The 23,146-nt window shown below is 28.8% G+C and overlaps 2 protein-coding genes across 5 annotated transcripts; both read right to left on the bottom strand.

Annotated features, from left to right (window-relative positions):
* Positions 1-5,346: 5,346 nt before the first annotated feature.
* On the bottom strand, positions 5,347-5,658 carry LOC112705466 (uncharacterized). Its single transcript, XM_025756293.1, has one exon. The coding sequence runs from the start codon at positions 5,656-5,658 to the stop codon at positions 5,347-5,349; it is 312 nt and encodes a 103-aa protein (XP_025612078.1).
* A 3,730-nt stretch (positions 5,659-9,388) lies between these two features.
* LOC112708008 (transcription initiation factor IIA large subunit) lies at positions 9,389-13,255 on the bottom strand. Of its 4 annotated transcripts, none has more exons than XM_025760094.3 (11): positions 12,857-13,255; positions 12,494-12,652; positions 12,260-12,400; positions 11,985-12,042; positions 11,854-11,888; positions 11,510-11,638; positions 10,944-11,087; positions 10,244-10,307; positions 9,991-10,166; positions 9,782-9,865; positions 9,389-9,689 (listed from the first exon to the last, which is right to left on the bottom strand). In XM_025760094.3, exons 1-11 carry the CDS (start codon positions 13,220-13,222, stop codon positions 9,666-9,668), a joined length of 1,380 nt encoding a protein of 459 aa, XP_025615879.2. In that variant the 5' UTR covers positions 13,223-13,255; the 3' UTR covers positions 9,389-9,665. The 4 variants fall into 4 exon arrangements, with proteins under 4 accessions (XP_025615879.2, XP_072057673.1, XP_025615877.1 ...); XM_072201572.1 differs by having other exon boundaries at positions 9,991-10,157; XM_025760092.3 differs by having other exon boundaries at positions 11,854-11,912; positions 12,857-13,216.
* Between the last annotated feature and the right edge of the window lie 9,891 nt (positions 13,256-23,146).

Genomic DNA, 23,146 nt, shown 5'->3' with positions numbered 1-23,146 from the left:
TTTATGTTCCATGTATTTTTAGTTTAATTTCAGCTCCTATAAAATTTTTATATATTATTTTTTCTGAGTTAAATTTTAATTTGACTCCTGAAATTTAGTCCGATACTCATAATGACCTTCACAATTTCGTTGGTCCTAATTAGAACCTCAAATTTACAATCGTGGCTCCGGCTTGTCCTTGCGATTATCTCCGTCATCTAACACAATTGCATAACACGGTGGATACTACTTAAACGTCGGCGCATTGTTTTATGCCCAAACCCTTTGAAAACCACATCGTTTCAGTTTCTTGTGGGTTAAAACTCTTTTTTTTTTTCACTACGACGATCATAAGTTACAAAACATCAAGAAAACTCTTACACTACGTGGTTTCCAAAGGGTTTGGACATGAAACTAATGCGCCGTCTTTTAAGTAGTGTCCACCATATCATGCAATTGCGTCAGATCAACATTCCGATGACGGAAATAATCGCAAAGACAAACCAGAGCTACGATTACAAATTTGGAAGTTCCAATTGGGTCGGGCCAAATTGAGATTTAACTCCATTTTTTCCCTCTTTTTTTTGTTGTTTCTATTCCATGTTGTTTTAAATTTTGCTTCTCATCATTTTAATTTGTTGCAAGTTATTCAAACAATTCAAGGACTAACGTATGTTGTTAAGGGATATCCCATTTTCTAACGAACATTTATTTATTTTTTAGCTTCATTAGCAATTTAATTTATTTTAAAAAGATATTTATTATATAATGGAGGGATTATTATTATTATTATTAAAGGGGATGGAACAAAATAACTATCTTCAGTCACATTTTATTTGACCTTATTTGCCATTCCACTTGCTTCGTTGCTTGCATTACCTTTATTATTATTATTATTATTATTATTATTATTATTATTATTATTATTATTATTTTGAAGTGGGAATTATATATAGGTTTATTTTTTATTTTATATATTTTTTTTAAAGCAGCAAAATTCAAAGATTAAATATTTTAATTAAAAAAATTTGATATAAAATTATTTATTTCAGAATTTTTTAAATAAATAGTCAGAAATTACACTAATTTTCTTGCTTCTTGATATTGGTTTGACGCAATTTGACACATGCATGCATGCCTTTCTTCAAGTGGCCTTTGGAATAATTGGGAGATAAGTCTCATATTGCCGTCAACTAAGGTCAATTCTAGCTAGAATATGTAAAGTAAATTGATTCTCATACAAAATTATATTTTGGGAATAGTTTTATTGGATAATTATATCAAACATTTTGAATAGTTTTGTTTATTAAAATAATATTTGCAAATATATACGTGTTTTATTTCTTTAGTAATTAGAATGATCAAATTAGTATTTTAATTTTTTTATATACAGAAATTATCCCCCCCCCCCCTCCCTTCCCAATAAAAGGATCGTCACCTTGTAAAAAAAAAACTATTTTTTGGTTTGGGTCATATAAAGTTGTTTTTGTTGGAGTCATGAAGTAATGTGTACGGGCTAAACGATTTGTAATGGGTTTTATAATTTATTTTTTATGGCCTGAAACAAGCTATGTGATGTATATGTTGGGTCTGCCAAATAGACCCAATTAAGCCATGAGATTGAGGGGAGTGTTCTTCTTACAAAAACTATTTGATAATTTCTAGCCCAAAATACAAAAACTATATGTGATTAATTGATTAAGAATAGATTTTCTTGCAGTTGAGGCCTGGATCATATGGGCTATGGCAAATTGGTTGTCTCTTAAAATGTGTTCTAATTTAAGAACCCGAAAATGTATCTTGACCAAAAAAAAAAAAGAACCCGAAAATGTATGAATAGTATTCTGATCCAAAAAAAAAAGGGATCTCAATTTAATTAGATAGTGACTTACTTTGAGTGCAGGTTCAAACTTCTAGGGCTTCTTGAAAGCAGTTGATGGCACCGTCCTTGTTAGGAGGGTATTGAATATCAAGCATGCAGGTTCCTTTTTTAGCTGGATAGCAGACTGGAGTTGTTGCTTCGGTGAATCGCTGGGATCGACGGGAAAAGGGAGCTCACTGAAGGGCCAGCTGCTGGCTCTGTTGGATGTTCTTTACGGCGGATCCATCACTAGGGGCTTCTTTTTGGGACCGGCGTTGGGTAGCAGTGACGGACATCCCAGGATGTGTCCAGGCGGATTCAGCTCGACTTCACTGAGGACAATGGAATGCTGCAGCTTTTTGATCCATGCATTAGCTTCTTCAAGCTGCGGACAGTAGCGTTGTGCGCCACCAGAACATCTCCATACAAGGGGATGTCATTACGGTCCATTGAATGGATCCTGAAGCGGGTTGGGTCTTGGGGTTTTGGTTTCTTTGTGGTTGTGCCGGGTCAGTTTTCTGGCCCAAGGCTTGTCCAAAAAAAAAAAAAAAAAAAAAGAATAATATGATACTTTTGGTAATATTAAAATTAAAATAATATTTTTTTAAGCAACACTTTTTAAAAATATTATTTAATAATAAAAAAATATAAGTTTAATTTTAACAATATTTTTTAAAATATCATAGTCACTGTCATCATCATTGTAACATAGTTAGTTATAGTAAAATGACTATATATATATATATTATTTTTAAATTGTCCTCAATGCCTATCAGTATTTCTCATCACCAAATAATAATAATAATAATAATAATAATAATAATAATAATAATGTTGGTGAAAGATAATTTGAACAAATCACATTAGAAATGAGTAACATTATTAAATTCAGAAGTCACAATATCACTCTTCAATTATGGTGTCAACCCACAAAAATTGTGGTAAGGGATTGTGAATTTTGGAATAAGTTACATTAGGTAAGTAATTTTTAATGGACGAGGAACTACATCTGTGGGAAATGAATTTATTTAGTCAGTTTCATGGACTGTTACAGTCTATCAGTTTGGTGAGAAAGCAAAAAAAAATAAGGTGGTGAGACAATTTGATAAAAAAAATTTATTTTTAATTATCTCTTTAGTGAATGTGTTGTGGATTGAGACGCTTCTGAAAAACACTGGGATGAATATTCTTGAAATGAATAGTATAAGGAACCAAAAGCTTATCAGTCAAAAATTAAACAAAATTATATTAATTTATATTAATAATTAATTAATTTTAAATTTTTTAAATTCAAAATCCTTCCTTTTTTTTCTCACATTAATCTATCCACTTCTAATAATCACAAATTCAAAAAATATATAAAAGAACATCTATTTAATATGAAAAAGAAACATTCTAATACTTAGTAGAAGAAACATCTATATATATTAACTCGTAAAAATTTTGAATTCATCCAAAGATATTTAGCTGAATTTTGGTTGATATGCTTTTGGTTCTCTAACTTTACTCTTCTTGAAATTAGTAATAATATTTGTATTCTTTGTAAGAAGAATGTTGACATCGCTATATATTTGTTTGTTGCTTGTGTGTTTAATTGATAGGAATGGTGTGCATGATCCCAACAATTTAGACTAATAACGGAAGAACATTTTGAGAATTAGCTGACAATCTATATGGGAAGGGAAGATTAAAAGAAGTAATTGATATATATATATATATATATATATATATATATATATATATTTGTAATTTATAAAATAAATAGTTAAATTAGTTTTTAAAAAAATTATTTTTTAAATTAGTTTCTAAAAGATTTTTTTTAATTAAATTCATTCTTTAAAGATTTTAAATTAGTTATGTTAGTTTTTTTGTCATTTTTTTTATGGTATCAAAATTTCCTTATATGACACGCGTTAAGTGACATCTAAGAGTCTCAATTGACTATTAATATAATAAGTTTATGAAATTAAATCAAATCAAAATTTAATTGAGGAGAAAATTTGAGACATTGAAATTCTTTAATTTAGAGTTAATTTAATATAATTTTTTAAAAATTAATTTAAAAAACGAGTAATTTTTTAGAGACTAATTTAATCATTTATCCGTAATTTATGATATTTAGTTGAGTAGAAATAAGAATATTTTTTAAAATATATTGACAGAGAAAAATGAATTTATTTGCGAATTAAATAATTAATTGTAAATTGTGAAAAGAAGTACAAAGTCTTATTCCATTTTAGTTATCGATAATAACGTCGAAGTTAACTTTAAAGTATATATGGTCATTATGCTTGAGTTAGCTATTTGTTTTTAGTCTTATGGGAGTGTATTAATTATTGATGCATACTATAATAAAGAGCAAAAATAGTGATGAGATAAAATTTACTTTTATAGATAGTTAAATATTTATCTAAGAAAATTAAATATTTATCTAAGAAAATATACTATTTTATTTTTATTAATTTTTTAAAAATATTTATACACTTCTCTTTATTTTTTTCACCTGAAAAAATTTTCATCTTAGAATTATTCTCCATTATTTATATTGAACTCATGGTATTATTCTTGGCAACTACTCAAATAAAAATAAAAAAATATCTTTTCATAAAAATGTTTTGTTTAAAAGTGTGATTTATTTATTTAGCCACACTTTAAACAAAAACAACACTTTTATAAATATTAAAATCTAACCATCCAATTCATCATCCAAAAAAAAAAATTTACATAAAAATAATTATAAAATCTTCATTATAATACCACCTTATTCTTTACCTTATGTTGAACTCTTTTTTATTAAAATAAAAAAAAATTAATTGTACAATATATATCTCACAACTATAATACTGAATTACTGGTTGTCGGTGGAGCATAATCATAGATCTATATTCAGTGTTTTTAGTTAGATTCTTTGCTTAAAAGGACAATCTAAACTTCAAAATTTGGAAGTATAATTGATTAATTATTTTTCAAACTAGTGAATGCCAGCAAGCTAATAAGTAGCTTATATGAGAGCCAAAAATAAGGGAGAAAAAAGTCAAATATTTCACATACAAACAAATGAAGAACCACAAAACCAAAACCTTCAACAAATTAATACCAAGACTCAATTACTAGAAACCAAATTAAATCGCCTTAGAAACCATATATGCATTGATTCAAATAAGAATTAACCCGAAACATTAATTAACAATACACAGCCCTTTCAATAATTGGTTTTTATCTATCTAATGGAAGTAAGTACTAATTAAGAAAAATTACTTGGCACTTAGATAATAATAATTAATGATCCATTCACTAATCAACTTAATTAGAGGATCATTATTATTATTATATCTATGCACATACAAACCTGAATATGATAATTTTTTTATTTTTTACGGTATCTTTCAATTCGGCAGCATCAAGATTAATCTGTCACGAATCGGAGCTCCATTGAAGAGTTTGTTGCAACCAATGAATTGTTGCATGTATAAAACGAGATTCGAACCTACTAAATATAATTATGATTAGGAACCAGTGATACAAGAGAACATTCTCTGACTTCTAAACCTCATTAGTTGTTGTTGCTTTGGAATTGGAGGGGGTGATGATATTGAAGAAGAAGCAACAACCCCGTTTCCAAAATCTTCAACAGATTTATGTCTTCGATGATGATGATGATGATGATCCACATGACTTTGTGCATGATGATGATGATGATGGTAGATCTCAGCCATGGTGATGTTATAGCTTAGAGATGAAGAATCAAGACACTCATATTGGCGTCTATTTCTGTTCTTCTTTATTGCTCTTAACACCAAAGGTACAAGACCCTCCATTATAAAATCTTGATCTTCAATGAAGGATATGAAACTTGGAAGCAAGTATTTGTAGTTAGAGAAAAGAAAATGGAAAATTTGAGGAAATGGGAATGAAGTTGCTGAGTTAGGTGGGTTTTAATTTGGATTCTATATTTTTGTTGTTATTGTTGTGGGCCCCACCAACGAACATTGTCACACGTTAAACTTGGTTCTTTGACTTTGATGACAATGACCAAAATGGTAAAATTAGAGCCAATCAAAACAAAATTACAAATATGGAAATTAATTGCTACTACTTGCTATGAATATTGAAAAATAAATATTGCCACATCACAAATTAATACTTATGAATAAAAAAGAGGCCGGCCCAACATAGTCAGCAATTAGTGGAAATTCTTAATAATTTTAGGTAAACAAGTGGCCTAATCCAATTTGTCATGTAGTTGGATTCCTTCAATTATTTAGTTAGGGGGTTCAAATCCTAACAATTTGTGAGGAGGGTTTCTACTAGTTTAGCCACCAGTCCACCACCCATGCCCGTTTCAGAAATCTTTAGTGCGAGTGGATTTTTTTAGTGTTTAAACATGCAAAGAAATAAAATAAATAGTTAAATACTATCTTATATTCGAACAGATGATTTGTTAGAGATCAACACAAAACTCAAGTTAAACAATATTATTAAAGTTACTCTTAATACCATATTTAGTCATTCAATTTGTAGCTTTATTTATTTCTCGAGACACTCACTGAACATCAACAAATCAAGACCGAGATAAAAGTTCTTAAATCTTGTGAACTAAATCTATTAAGATAAGATGCGAGTAGATTTAATTATTATTATAAATAGTGGATGTTCTAGATAATAATAATAATAATAAAAAAACTTGTACTTTTAAAAAATCCAAATACTTATTCGAAAAATTTTATTAAATCAAGTGTTAATTTGGTATATTATTATATAAGCAGAACCTGCTAAAATACTCTTTCAAAAAGAAACTGTTTGGTAAGTAATTTATTTTGCAACAAGTTTGACTTTTCTCAATCTCCTATTTGGACTTGCAAGTAGGAAGTGCTAAAGACTATATAAAGATAGTTATATAGAAACATGGAGCAGTTGGGTCTGTAGTATCAACTCTTTGTGAAAGGGGAGAAGAATATGATGATAAAGAGAGACAGCGGAAGAGGAGGATGCCCTACAAGGCTAGGGAAGCAAAATTTCTATTGATGTCAATTGTTAAGTCCATGTTACAATTTTAGTGTGTTAACAATTGCCTTGAATGAAATATGATCCTTAAAAGTTATGTTTATAGCAAAACTAATGACTGAATTGGTTTATGGTCATACTTAATATACAGTACAAAATTAGTAAAATACAATTTTATGATAGCAAATAACATTATAAAAAAAAGGTTACCAAACAAGCAAGATTTAAAGTACAAATAATTTATCTATTTTTATTATATAAAAATTAATGTCAAAGTCTTTGTACAATATATTTAAGCCATTTTTGTTTTATATCACGTCAACACATTTACTTACTTGAAAAAATTTAGAAATTAATCAATCAAATTTTAGAAAATGAAAAAACAAAACCATAACTTTGACAATTAATTAATTAAATACAATAAATATCTATATTAAAAGTATCACAATAACATTATCACAACAAATTTTAAGTTACAAACTATTCAAATTTCATACTATTTAACATACTTGTATATCATACATAAGACTCTTATCGCTATTATTTCATTTTACAATTCGTGGTTCGTCTAAGAAATATTTACACCAACAAATAAAAAAAGTCTATTTATTTAAAATTGATTCTATTAAATGATTTGGTACAAAATAAAAATATTTATTATATTTTTAAAACTAATTTATAAGAAAAAACATTATCATTACTTTTACTATTTATACTTTTTTCATTATTTTGTAATACTTTATATATAACTATATTTTAAAATTTTTATAATTATACTTATTTAAATAAAAAATCAATTTTAATTATTTTTCAGTATTATTTTAAATTTGTATCACTTGAGACATTATCTGACAAAGTAAACTAGAAAATATTAACATATATTTTTACTTTATGCTATTTAAATTATTTTTATTAAAAATAACTTATTCAAAATATATATATATATACACACAAAATACATATTCTAAAAATTTTTAATCTTATTATTATAAATATTATTGAAAAACTTTAGGCACTAAAAACAGAAAAATAAGTGAATGTCAAAAGAAAATCCACAAAAAATACAAAAAATAAAATTTTTGTACTATAACACAAAATATTATTAACATATATTTTTATTTTATGCTATTTAAATTATTCTTATTAAAAATAGTTTATTCAATATATTATATATACACAATTACACGTACAATAAATATTGTAAACAATTTTATTCTTACTATTATAGATGTCATTAAAATCCACAAAAATATAAGAGAAGAAGAATGAATAGATGTCAAAGAAAAATCCACAAAAAATACAAAAAATTAAAGTTTTTGTGCTACAACATAAAAAAATATTACAGATTCAAATTATAAAAAATTTCATCAAATTATACCTATTCATAAAAAATTTCATCAAATTATAAATTACTAACTCAATAATTATTATAGATTCAAAATTAAATTAAAGGTTTAAGTGCTATAATAACTTTTGTGCTATTTAATAGAGAAGCAAAAAAATTATTGGACACAACTATCTAAAAATCTAATTATACTCCAAGATAACAATGACATTCAAGCACCATCCTAATTGTAAAATTTATACAACTTCATACTTATATTTGAAGTCAAAGTAAATAATTTTAACTATACTCTCAACAATACACTATTACCAAGTTTGTCTCAACAAAAAAATACCAAAACTCAACTCCTATTACAACAAATAAAAAATAATACAATAAAAATTTTATTTATTCAAAACATCATTTATATTGCTCATTGATTATATGAACCAACTTCATCAACACTAATATCATCACACCTAGATGACATAATAATCAAGAGATTAAAAAAAATAAACAAATCTAAGATACATCTTCAGATGAAAAACATATATACAAAAATGGAATAAAAATAAAAGATAACAGATAAGAAAATAGATACAAGTCAATAATTCAAAAAAAACATGTCTCTACAAGAACATATGATAAAAAGAAAAAAGAAACAACTCCAACAACAACAAAAAATTAAAAAGACAAACACTATATAAAAAGACTAAATCCATCGATTAAAACAAATACAAAAATAAAAGCGACAAATAAAAATATAGCTCTATACAACCTCAATATAAAAAACATATTATAAAATACTTTAAATAAAAAATACATCAAATTTAATATTAGTTAAATTTGTATATATTTTAATTAATTTTTAAATAATATAATATTTTATAAAATATACTATATATTATCGTTAAATTATCATCCCCGGCGCATTGGGCAGATGTCACTCTAATTTCTTGTTAAAATGTATTCCAGGTCTAACCGTTTAAACTTTTAAGTCAAGAGGCAATCTGTTACGAAAGAATGTAACTAGTCTTTAAAAAATGCCTCAACTGTTGCAAAGGAAGATAATTCAAAGAAGAATTCCTTTTACTCCAGTACCCATTTGGCGTTTTAAATGAGGATTTTGGTACGGAATATATACAATGCTACTGTCATTAATTTCTCCTCTTAAACACTAAAACGTGCTTGTCTTGCCTATTATTAAACAAAACCAGGCCTAAATAATTCCATGATTATCATACAAATCAATTTTTGAATTGTCCAGTTATAATTATACAGTGCTAAAGATCTACGTACCTAACCATAAGTAAGGCCGAAAATTGCTCATCCTTTATGTACAATATTAAACAGGCCAACATCAAAACAATAGTCTCCAAAGTATAAAGGAATTCTCTCCTCCTCAAGCTTCCATTTTATAATTAAAATCAGAGAAAGATTACAAAACACTCAATGAGACTAATGGTGCATGCCTCCCGAAACACTCACCCAACATAATCAGAAATCAAATTCCCCTGTCGCCTGAAAAAGGGTAAAGTAGAATTCATTGTAACATTTTGAAAAAGTGAAATTAAAGTATGAAAAATATCATTTTTTTGTCCTTGAGACCGTACCTTATTGAAGAGAATGTCTTTATTATTTATGTGCATGATGCCATCCTTCAATGTGCATTTCCACCTGCTCTTGGTACGTGTCACCTGTATTCGTAGTAAGTATAAGACTTTTACTCAGCAAAAGGATTCTACAACCTTGAACCACTAACTACATCATATTACAACAGCACTCATATGTAACATGCACACAAGGAGGAAGGTTGTATCACCTTGTCAAACTGAGCCAAAACAAGATGATGTGTATCTTGATCTTCTCCTTGATCCAGATCATCAAAATCATCATCGTCGTCATTCTCATTTAATGGCTCATCATCATCATCGTCATCTTCATTGTCATTTGCTGCCTCGTTTTGAGCTACAAGAGCAGGGGTGCTTGCTGGTATCTCTAATAAAAAGGCAAAACATCATCAGCAATGTATATCTTCAAAATAGAACACTTATATAACCATGTTCCAAATATACCAGGAGGAGCCGGTGTATTTGCAATGTTGTAGTCTTCACTCAACACTCCTTCATAATTGTATATCTGCCACAGGATCAACAGAACCCAGCACAGATTATTGCACAAAACATGGTGAGAGTAGTGTTAAATGAAGCACGAAATGAATTACCAAAGAAAGATTGAATCTGCAAGCAAATAAAGAATCGACTAGGATTACAGAATCCAATCTTATTTCTTACCACTTATTTGGCTAACTATTACCAGCCACCAAAAGTAGCACCAAGTGTGATATGTATCATTGTCAAATATGCAACTACTTCAGGTTCCATACATTACAATATCCACCTTTAATTGAAAATTTAACCACTAAGAATTTGAAATGCTTAAATGTTTCCTCAAGACTGTGAAGTCCTGGAGCTCATATTTACAATAAATCAAAGAGAACTGTGCAAACGTAATCTACAAAATTCCTTACTAATTATTACCTACCAGAAAGATCAATTCTGAAGTGATTATGAAGGAGTCCCCAATCCCAACAAATTAAAATAGATAACAAGTGAATGTAACCTTATTTTAACATTGTACAGTTTTATTAAATGCTAAATTGAAAGATGAGGTATATATTAACATTTAACAAAGACCAAAAGTTCAAGGGCTATGTATCCATTTTCCACCAAAAGGAAAGGAGGCCCATAAAAAGAAAAAAAAATATCTACTCACATTAGGAGTAGAAAGCATATCATCATCAAAAGGAATTGGTCCATCAAGTTGCGGAATCCTAGAAGTTGGCCTCCCTAAGTCAGCTGGTATTTTCTCTTTAGAAGTTGTATGATGTGCATTAATGGAGATTCTGCCTCCACATACCTGAAAAATGTGAAATTAATAAAATGACAGAAATATAAGTATCTGCAGATAATGTTCAACCATTTTTCCCCCTCTTGAAAGATTTTAAATTTCAACCTATATGGGGGTAAGATTTAAAACTGAAAACAACACAGGCTCTTTTGACAATAATAGAGTAGAGTGATAGCCAACAGATTAACTGCGGATCAATGCCTAACAGATTAGTCTACTCCCAGTTAAATTGTGAATTGTCATAAACATAAGTGTAACTTTGATTCATTCAGGGTAAGTCATTAATCACAAATTCAACAGAAATAACAAATATGCCAAATATTGACAATTAACATCAATATCATTAGTTATTGCAGAACTACTTACAAACAAGATGCACCACCAAGCATAATTTTTTTTTTAAATACTTGCCAATAGAAAACAAGATGTACCTCGACTTCAAAAGATCCAGATGCAGAATCTCCAGCCCCATCCTGCTGAGGTATATATCCATCAGCATTGTTATATTGTGAAGCCAAATCATCGCGTTTTCGTTTTCCCATAGGCGCTTTGAAGAATTCCTTGGTGTTTTTCAAGCATAAATAATATCTAAATGAGATGATCATATTTTACCTCTTTAAGCTCACACTTAGCATTCTATAACAAATCACCCATTTAATGTGTGCAACAAGACAGGAGTATTTGCTGCTTCATAGAAGAACACTATCATATGATCCCTTCAAGTTTTAACAGCAGGGAACAACAATTCTTCTTAATACCTCATTGGTTTGCTTACCTGTGTAAGAGGTTGATTAGAAGTTCCTCTACCAGCTTCATCCCGTCCATCATCGTAAGCTACAATAATACACATCATCATTGCACAAAGAGGTTTCACTAAAATTTTGTCTCAAGTTTAAATGGACTCACCAACATTAACATCAAGTGAGGGCCTCTGGTTCATCCAGGGAGAGGGAGGCAGTTGTTGCTGCAAGATTTAAGAACAATCTTAATGTAATGATAATTAAAGACCCATGTGCAGATTTCAATAACAAGGTTCAGCCAATGACTATGTATTGATCCAACTGAATAAATGGAGAATAGTGATTGAGAAACTAAAACCAATTGGGGAAATTTTTCCGAAACTTTTTGATACAATTATGGAGCCAATAAGACAAAAAAAAAAAAAAAAAAAAAACCTTTACCACGTATGGACTAGGTTGTCCTCCTTTTACATCAGCATCATTTCCAGAAGAAGTGTAGTCGCTCGATCCAGTTGGGATGTTATACATAGAGTTATCCACGGTTCCTGGTAAAGGGGTTTGCATTGGTGTTTGCAGAGGCGTCTGCACATTCGAAAAGAAGCCCATAAGTTATTAACTCATGAAATCACATAAAAGGGATAACCTTAGTGGTGAAAACATATGATTAAGACTCACAGGTGGAAAAAGCATTTCAGCAGTAGGAGTCTCATACTCTTCATTCCCCTCATACGGCACATTAAGATCGTGAACTGCACCGGGGTTTGTCTTAGTTCCACTGGACCTTTCTATGGGAGCAACAAGAACACCAGCTTGTATCATCTTTGATTCCCACAACTAAACAAATCAAAATACAATAAACAAAATAAATAATAACAAAACCAATAACCGATCGGATCTAACCCTAGATCAAGCAGGTCCAGCTCAGAAACAAAATATCTTGCAAACAAAATCAATTGAAGTAGGAATCTAATTCATGTAACTGAAGAAAATGATACGAAGGAATCAAAATGAGAAAGGGAGAGAAGAAGATGAGATTACAGCTTGGAGCTCCTTGAGAACTTCCTCGCCGGGACCAGCGTTGTTGATGAACTCGTCGCGAACCTTGACGATGACGTCCTCAATTACGTCGATATAGACCTGGCTTGTGGTTACGGTGGCCGTGGCCGCCATGACGGAAAATTGCGGAAGCTGGGAGGTGCGTATTAATATTATTGAGTGTCCTGTGCTCTGAAATTGGTTCCGATTTGAAGGGAAGTGGAACGGTGTTTCTAGGGTTTGGAGGGAGAGTGGAGTTGGAGCTGAGTGATACGGCGAAGAGAGAGAAAGAGACGGAGGAGAGAGAGATTTAGAGAGAGAATAAAAGAAAGAGAGAGAGAGAGGAATATAAATAGGTTTGCATCCCATTTTTAATCATCAATCCACGTGTTAATAATGTATGTTTTCCTTCTTTCATTTTTTTTCCTTTCTCACTATACTTGAGATATTCACAAGGAAAATAAAGATTGCTAATTCAACAATTAGGGAATAAGATTGACAATTATAGGGTGTTTTTACTTAAATAAATTGTTTGGGTTCAAAATTACCTGATTTTCCTGAAATAGATTCTGCAACGTGATTATCATGTTGGTATTATTATATAAATCGTCCTAGGCTGCATAGGATTATATAAAATATGAAGCATCTCAGTCTAGGACGATTAATGCATGAACTTGTAAGCCAAATTAAACGTAAATCGTGGCAGGGCCTCTTAGGTTAGAAATAGAGTATAAATCATCCCAGGGTTGTAGGTTTCACGTGTTTATAGGCTAAATCACACTGGGCTGTCACGATTTATACATTATTGGGACCCTCTTTAGCCTGGCACAATTTATGTGTTAGTTTGTAACACTAACTGGGCTGGGAGATTTATGCCCAAGTTAGTAACCCTAAGGACCCAAGGACATTTATGCAGGCAAAAACTCTATAAATAAACGAGTTTCAAACGGATGAGCCACATGGGACATTTGTTGAGGGTGTGAGAGATGGCGGAGAATATTTTCTTGTTAGTGCATCATCGGAAAAAAAATTGATGAAAACACACCTATCTGCTTTTTGCTAGAAAAAGTTACACCCTCACTTATGTTTTCATCAATTTTTCTCCGGTGATGCACTAACAAGAAAATACTCTCCGCCATCTCTCACACCCTCAACAAATGTCTCGTGTGGCTCATCCGTTTGAAACTCGTTTATTTATAGAGTTTTTGCCTGCATAAATAGTCCTTGGGTCCTTAGGGTTACTAACTTGGGCATAAATCGTCCCAACCCAGTTAGTGTTACAAACTAACACATAAATCGTGCCAGGCTAAAGAGGGTCCCAATAATGTATAAATCGTGGCAGCCCAGTGTGATTTAGCCTATAAACACGTGAAACTTACAACCCTGAGATGATTTATACTCTATTTCTAATCCAAGAGGCCCTGCCACAATTTACGTTTCATTTGGCTTACAAGTTCATGCATTAATCGTCCTAGGTTGAGATGATTCATGTTTTATATAACCCTATGCAGCGTAGGACGATTTATATAATAATACCAAAAGGGTAATTACGTTATATGTAGAACCTATGCACAATTACTCAAGAGGGGGGGTGAATTGAGTAATGCAACAACAATTTATCTTTTTGCGAAATTTAAAGACAATATATAAAAGTGTTATTGTACTAGTATTTTTCCAAGAGCTTAACTCAATTGCTAAGCATTTATAAGGAGCTTTTACTTTCCAATAGACACCGACTCAAATAAATTGATCAAGATTTTCACCAATCGGACTTAAGCCACTCCTTAAGTACTTACGAAGCTACTTTTCGATCACAATTTATTTGCTCAAAAGTAAAGAGACAATATTATTGAAGAGATGAGTTTGGAGAGAAGCAAACGCTATTTAGAGTGGTTCGGCACAATCCTTGTCCTACGTCCACTTTCTTTCTCAATCGCAATTGAGAAGTTCCACTATTGCCAAGCTTCAAGGTGCTCGCGCAAAACCTTTTACAATCCGAGTCCTTAGTTTCTAACACCTCACGGTATATGATCACCACTCGTATACTAACCCACTCCACTTAGAGATACCTTCTCTAAGATTTGCCTTGAGTACTTAGTATACCTCTTTGGTATCCTCACCGACTATAGTGTTTATAACTCTTGACTCAACCTTGGAGATCACACTCCAATTTACAAGGTGTACAAGAAAAACAATTCTCACAGAATTGTTGAGATGAAATGAGTGCTCTCTAGAAGAGTGTGTGATTACAAGTCTAGCACTATTGAACCAATTGATATTACTCTCTCAAATTGTGTACTATATCACTTAAAAAGGTGTAGAATGAAAGAATATGAGCAAGATTGTTTTCTAAAATCAAAAACCTGTGAAATAAGGCTTCAATCCATCCATTTATAGATTCCCCAAACCTTAGACACGTTGGGGAATTAATGGGATGGAGCATTTATGTCAAAACTAGCCGTTTTTTGTGTTTTTGAATTATTTGCATCGATGCATAACACTTTGCATCGATGCAAATGTGCCTTTGATGCTGAAATTTGAATTTTCAACTAGGTTGCATCGATGCAAACATCTTTGCATCGATGCAACAAGTCGTTGCATGCTTTGCATCGATGCAAGATGAGTGTGCATCGATGCAAACCTCAAAGAATGGCTTAAAATCACTTCAAAATGCTTAGGATTGATCTCAAATTTGTTGGAGTCAATTCCTATGCTTTTGTACTTTTGAAAACAAGTTTTTAAACCTTTTGGCTAGCATCGAATTGCAAGATGTGTATCAAAACATTTTGTGAGTGTGTGTTGAGAGATTTAGCAATTGGTTCTTAACAAGAAGTTACCTAAGTTCTAAGACTCTATACTTGTCCTCAACTGTTGTGGACTTGAGTTTCTTGTTGTTGTTGTGTTTGCTTTCAACTCTTCATGCTTGTTCATTCAAGTTGTTTGTTGGTATGTCTTTTCATGTCGTTTGTTGGTTTGTCATTCATCAAAACCTATGAATACAAACTTTGCATACAAGCAACATGGTTTACATTATAGAATTTGTTTCAGGGGGAATCAGATAATTTTGAACCCCAAACAATTTATTTAAGTAAAAAACCCACAATTATACGTGTGTTTAAATTGTAAAAAATACATTTAGAATATAGGGTCTGTCTTTGATAACTACATTCATTTTGAACATTTGTAATATATACACATTAATTATTAACTATATAGACGTTTATGATAAGGTGAAAATTTAGGTGCAGTTGACTTTACGTAAAGTTGATAATTGAGAATCGTTAGATGAAAATTTAGTCAAATCAATTAAATTATCTAATGACTCTCAACTATCCACTTCACGTGAAGTCGACTGCACATAAGTTTTCATCTTAAGATAAATATATAAGCCTCCTATCAACTATACAAAATAAAAAAAAAGTTACATTTAAAATCATAAAAAATAAAATACAAAAGAAGGTACAATTTTAAAATAGAAATCTATTGTCAACAAGTGAAAGACATGTCCTGATTATAATTGTTGGAGAAACAATCCCTGTTATCCTATCCTGTTTTAAGTTTATTGATTCATTTTTAGATGATATTCATAGGATTTTAACACAATTCTGGTGGGATCAAAAAGACACTGAAAGAAGAATGTCATAAATTAGCTGGGACAAAATGACAAGACCCACAAGAGAGGAAAGATTGAATTTCAAAGACCTGCATGCTCAAAATTTAATTCTGCTTGAAAAATAGTTATGGAAGTTGGATGTTAATTCTAATGTACTACTTAACAAAATGTTAAAGGGTCAGTATTTTAGATATAAGTCTTCTTTGACTGCAGACAAAGAGACTAACACTGGGGCTAGCAAAATCTCTTAGAAGGTAGAAAAGTGGTGGAAAAAGATTGTTGTGAAGTATAAGGTCAAGAGATGGTGTTAATGTTTGGCAACAACCCTAGCTGCCGTCCTCACACCCATATCATATCAGTCTCAACAATCAATCTAGCAACAATATGTTTTGAATAATTAATAGAATAAAGGACTTACTAACCACATGAAGAAGATGGCACAGAGAGCTTATCGAATTAATCTTTTTCCTTGAACTAAGTACATGCATCCTCTCCATAGAGTTGAATAATAACGACAAGGACTCTCTGATTTGGGCTTTGAACTCGAAGAAGCAATATAATGTGGCGTCTGAATATGTGCTGGCGTATGGCTTTGCGCATGAGCTGATCAATCAACTACCTGAAATCATGTAAAATCCAAGAATCTGGAGAAAAATTTAGGACTTACAGATACTAACAAAGATAAAAATCTTTTTGTGGAGAGCTGGCAATGAAAGATTACCTGTACTGAGGCTCATTCACCAGCGTTTCGAGTCGACTCCACCTTTGTGTCCAAGATGTAGATTAGTTCCGAAAACCATCATCTATTGTCTTCGTTGGTGCAGCCCTACTTAAGAGGTACGGAGAGCAGTAAATTTGAAGCTGGTGCCGCTATTGCAAATTAAAGTTTTTCTCCCTTTGTGTAGTGGTGGACCCAAGTACTATTAAGTGCTGGAAGTGGGAGAGAAGGTGACGACGCCCTCAACATCTTCGCTGCTTTTGTTGGGCATTGTAGAAAGCACATAATAAAGAGGTGTTTGAAAATGAGAAAATCTCTGTCCAACAGATTTCGAATTTTAAAAAAATCTATGAAACTCGTTAGATTGGTTGCCAAAATATTTTTTTATAAAATTAAATTATTTTTAATTTAGACTTTCAACCATTTATTTATATTAAATATAAAAAAATAATTAATAGTCAAAATTAGTTAAGATGATAGTTTTTTGTTATAAGAAAAAATTATAGATTGTAAATATGATTATGATATGTGATTAATAATTAATATATAAATAAATTATACTTTATAAATTATGAATTATAAATTTTAGAATGTATTTAATGTCAATTTAAATATTCTTAAGTATATTATTTTAAGCTTTAATTTATGAAATAAACTTTTTAAATAGATTCACGAAGTTATCAAATTTTAAACAGACCAACTCAAACTTAAAAAAAAGACACTATAAAAAATAATAAATCTAAACTTAAGTCATCCATTTATAACACAAAATAGATTTATCAAAACTAAAATTCAACTCGGCTGAAGGTAGGAGTGTGCATGAGACGAGTGAAATCAGATTTGATGTGACTCAAATTCGATCCGAAATATATACTAGGTCTATTTAATAGACCTGAACCCAACTCTAGATTCGATGAAACCTATACACTTTCAGGCTATGATTATACCGGGTAAAAACTGGGTGAAAACCGAACCGTTAACATTACATTACCTTGATACCTTCTTATAAGTTAGCATGTGAAAATATCCAAATTTCTAAGACTCCAACCATTATTTGATATAGTAAATTTCACTTAGAAAAATATAACAAGAACCAACTATTCGCTAAAATTAAAGTATAACCATAATTAATATTAATATTGTCTAATAATACCAAATATTTAAATCAATATAAATAACACAATATTATGCATTAGTCTAACAGAAAGCCAATTTTTACCCTTAATTAGAATAGAGACTAAAGAGGGTGATAATGCACTTAAATCACATGGCGTGTGTTAAAGACACTTGACATGTTTAGTTTGAATTGGCAATAAATACAGGGCGTATCTATTTTGTATTTAAAAATATATGTTAAAATTATAAATTAAATTTTTTTTAACAAAAATATAAAAGATATAAATTTTTAATATATTTATTTTATATTTACTAAATAAAATATTTTAAAATTTATTATTAATAATAAATTGATCTGGTGTCTTTTAAAACATATATATATTAGTTAAAAGATTTTTTAAATAAATAATTTAATTATTTTATTTTTATCAAAATATATAATTTATAATATATTTATCAATCTATATGTTAATAAATACGTTATAAATTATATATTTTAATAAATAAAATAATTAAATTATTTATTTTAAAAAAAATCTGTTAGCTAAATCCATAAATATATAATACTTTATGAATACGTATTCAATAGTCAATTCAATAACTAATAAAGTCACCGATAAATTTTTTTGTTTTTTGGTCAGGAAGTCACTAATAAAAATTGAACAGTAGTAACTAGTTGGAGTGGCAGTAAATGCCAAATAAAAAGATGGTCCAATGGAAAATGGTGCAATCAAAATGCTGCGACGGTGCTACCGTGTCGGCCACGGCCAACGGCGTGGGACCAAATGGCTCCCTTATAACCTTCATTGGTCAACGCTTTTTTTTCCTACATTAACTTTTTTATTTGACGTAACTTCTATGAATTTAGATAAGTTGTCAAATTTGGTTATCTTCATGATAACTTTAAATTTGATTTAAGGATTTCGTTTGTGATTATCTTCATTTGTCAACAGTTTTTGTCTACTGATAATAATCTTAATAAATATCGTTAAATTATTATTAAAAGAGGAATATGATTGAAAATGAGATCACATTAATATTATTTTATAGTCTAAAATTTATAAATCAAAATCATAAAAATAAAACGTAATTTTTTTTCAAAGTTAACGTATCATCAGATTAAGAGCTTCTAACAACAAGTAATTCATGAGAATCACAAACAGAGTCTCAGATTTTTCTTCTCTCAAAATGGCCATTTTACAAATCCAATGGCAATTAATTATGTCCCTTCCCACACTCCAAAAACATAAGAGAATTTAAGAGTGTTGTAAAAGTAATGAGAGAAAACAAAATAATTAATACTTTTCCTATATTAGAATCTTTATTTTCTTTTATAAAAAGGTTATATTTTTCTTGAAATTTTTTTATCTGTCCTAATTGAACTATAAACATTTAGAATTTATTAAAAAATAAATATTTAATTCAGTCTTTGATAATTGTTTTAAAAGATTACAAGATTTTTAAATAAAAAAGTTTTTTTTTTAACTTTTGATATTTAATTTAGTGAGACTATTAGTCTTTTTATTAATAATCTCTCTTCAAAATATACTTATGTCACACGCTAATTGTTAATATATTCTTCATTTAATTTTTATAAATAAAAAAATTTAAAAATTATTAATATTTTTTTATTTTACACTAGCTAATATATTTAAAAAAGATAATACAAAAATAAGAATAAAAATAAAAACTAAACGATCTTGATAATTATTCTTAAAAGATAATGAGACTCTCAATAAAAAAGAATTTGTTAATTCTAGTTAGTTCTCAATAGATAAATCAACAATTTAACATATCATGTAGGCTTATTCTATTAATACCAATAAAAAATATTAACAGATGAATATTTTTTTATTAAGAATCTTGTCCGTTTATCGTCTTTTGAAATAATTGTTATGAGCCGTTTAAAATTTTTTTTTCTCTTAGTAAAAAAATAACTAACTCGACGTTTTCATTTTTGAAATTTTTCGAAGAAATTAGATACCACTTAACAAAATAGTTATTAGTGAATTACCTAAAATATCCGAGATTGCTATTTTTTGAACCGAGAATCTTCTTGGTTTTCGAATTTAGATGTGTAAATGATGAGGAGTTGCTTGTAAAAATACTTCCACAATTAAGTCAGAATATTAAATATACCTTAAAGATAGGATCAATAAATATGAGTGTTATATCTAGGAGAATTAGTAACTTCCTTTTAAATAGACTTAACGGTTTATCATATTTTCGAATTATTAAGAGATAAGAGATAGTTAATTTCAAATATCGACTAAATCTTTTCTTTATTTTGGTCTCTAAAATTCACGTGATTATTTATTTTGGCCCTTAAATTTAAAATTATTTATACTGGTCCTCTAAATTTAAGTTTGGGCATCAATATGGTCCATCAACTCTTTCCAGTGATGATTAGGTAAATGGAGTGCTGAAATGATATCCTTCTTGTTACGTTGGATGCTGTAACGGCTAGTTAATGTGACGAGGGTTGTATTTGTATCCAATTTAGTCCCTCTTTATTAAAACTTTGTCATTATAACTCAGATAAATAATAAGGTAATTAGGGTTTCAGGGACTAAATTGGATACAAATACAACTCTCGCTATGTCAGCTAGCCGTTACAGCGTCCAACATGACAGGAAGGGTGTCATCTCGACACTCCATTTGCCTAATCATCACCAAAAAAAAGTCGAAGGACTATATTGATGTCCAAACTTGAGTCTGGAGGACTAGTATAGGTAATTTTAAATTTCGAGAACCAAAATAAATAATTGCGTGAATTTCAGGAACCAAAATGAAGATTTAGTCTCAAATATCAGATAATGATGTATTGATTTGATGGTGCCAAGATTTTGGGCCTTGTCTTTTCATAAAGAAGGGTTAAGATCCCCCAGCAAAGTTATCGTTGGGGTGTTGAGACAAGATTTTGTATCTGCAATAATAACAGAATTTTTTTTAAATAAAAGAGTAAATTATCAAAAATGCATTCAAATAATTTTATTATTTATAAAAATATACTTGAATTTTATTTTCAATAAAAATGTCCACAAATAATTTAAATAGGCGATAAAAATGTCCAACATTAAATATGTATTTTTAAAAAATATTTTAGAAATTAAATTTTGATACAATTTTTTGCAAATATGATTAGAAAAATGAGATTTTTTATCCTTAAAATTTAGTAATTTTTCGTTAAGTATATAATTTTTTTATCAACAACTAATAATATTTTTAAAAAATAAAAAATATAAAGATAAAATTTTTATCAATTTTTTGTGTATATTTTTTAAATAGTTTTTTTTTTAAATATTTTTATAAAATTTTGAATCAAATACGTAAGCGGTTTATCAAATACAAAAGTTTGCGATTTATGAAAAACTATTTTTTTAGATATTTTTATTCCATTTTAAAATTATTTAAAGATAATTTTTTTAATCACAAAATTCGAATATATTTTTGTTAATAATAAAGTTATTTGAGTGCGTTTTTTTAATAATTTTTTAATAAATATATTAAATTTTGTTTTATTTCTATTTGTTAGGATATTTAGTGGAATTCTTTTAATATTATTGATTTAACTTGATTTAATTATGCCAAATAGACAAATATTGGGTTACTATATTTAGAGTAAAAAAGGTATAGTGTCACGTATAATTAAGAAAGGTAATGAAGTTGGTATTATTAGATACTGAGAATGAGAGGTAATAATGACTAAGACTCACATGATAATCAAATTGGTATTATTAGACAGTATTTGGAAGAAAGACTGATATTGAAATTGAAAGATAGAGATAGAAAGATAAAGATTTGTTTGGATGAATTTTTAAGAAAGTATTTTTTTTTTAGTTATATTTTTTTAAAAGATCTTATGAAAAAAGTAAAAGTAATTTTATGTTTGGGTATCTTATGTAAAAAAATATTTTTATTTATCGATTATATTTGGGTATAACAATATAAAAATACTTTTTTGTTTATCTATTATATGAAAAACATCTTTTTTTAAAGGAAAAAAGATCTTTTAAAAAAGATGTAAATTATAACTTCTCAAAAAAGATATTTTTTTGATTTTTTTAATGCCTTTACTTTTACTATTAGAAATTTGCCAAACACATTAAAAAATAAAAAATATCTTTTTTCATTAAAAAAAGATTTTTTTTTGGACATGAAAAGAAAAAGATCTTATTTTATCAAAATAATGACATAAAGACAGATAACTTTACACATTACACCACTTCTCATTCTCCACATTTTTGTTAGAGCATATAAATTTTTACAAACAACATACATTTTTTATCATAATATAAAAATTTTTACACATAACATACATTTTTTCTATAAATATATTGTTAGTTAGATGAGTTAATTATAGTTCTTTAAAAATTTATGTTGTGTACTAAATTATATTATATGTATTTTATTAGTTTGGTGTTATCTTTCAAAAATTTATGTATTACATACCAAAAATTTTTATGTTGTCTACCAAATTTTTTGTTGTGCGTACCAAATTTTTTGTATTATATTTTATTAGTTGCATGTTAATATTTTAAATAAGTAGTCTTTTAAAAATTTGTATTATGTATAAAAAAATAACAAAAAAAGAAAAAATAACACAATAACGACGATGTTATTAAAAAAATATACAGAAAAAAAGATAACGTCGTTAAAGAACGAACAAATAAACTTTTGAGTAGACTTAATTTAAAAATTACTCTTATCACCATAATTTTATAGGGACAATTAATTATATATTACTGCATCATAAAAAATACTGTTTATTTAATCAAAATTAAATTCTTATTCAAAATTTTCAACAAGAAATTTCCTTCTAGTACCTTTTCATTCAAAAAAACAA

The sequence above is a fragment of the Arachis hypogaea genome, chromosome 8 (assembly GCF_003086295.3).
Source record: "Arachis hypogaea cultivar Tifrunner chromosome 8, arahy.Tifrunner.gnm2.J5K5, whole genome shotgun sequence".
NCBI classification, from domain to species: domain Eukaryota; kingdom Viridiplantae; phylum Streptophyta; class Magnoliopsida; order Fabales; family Fabaceae; genus Arachis; species Arachis hypogaea.
This window is presented reverse-complemented; position numbering and strand designations above follow the sequence as displayed.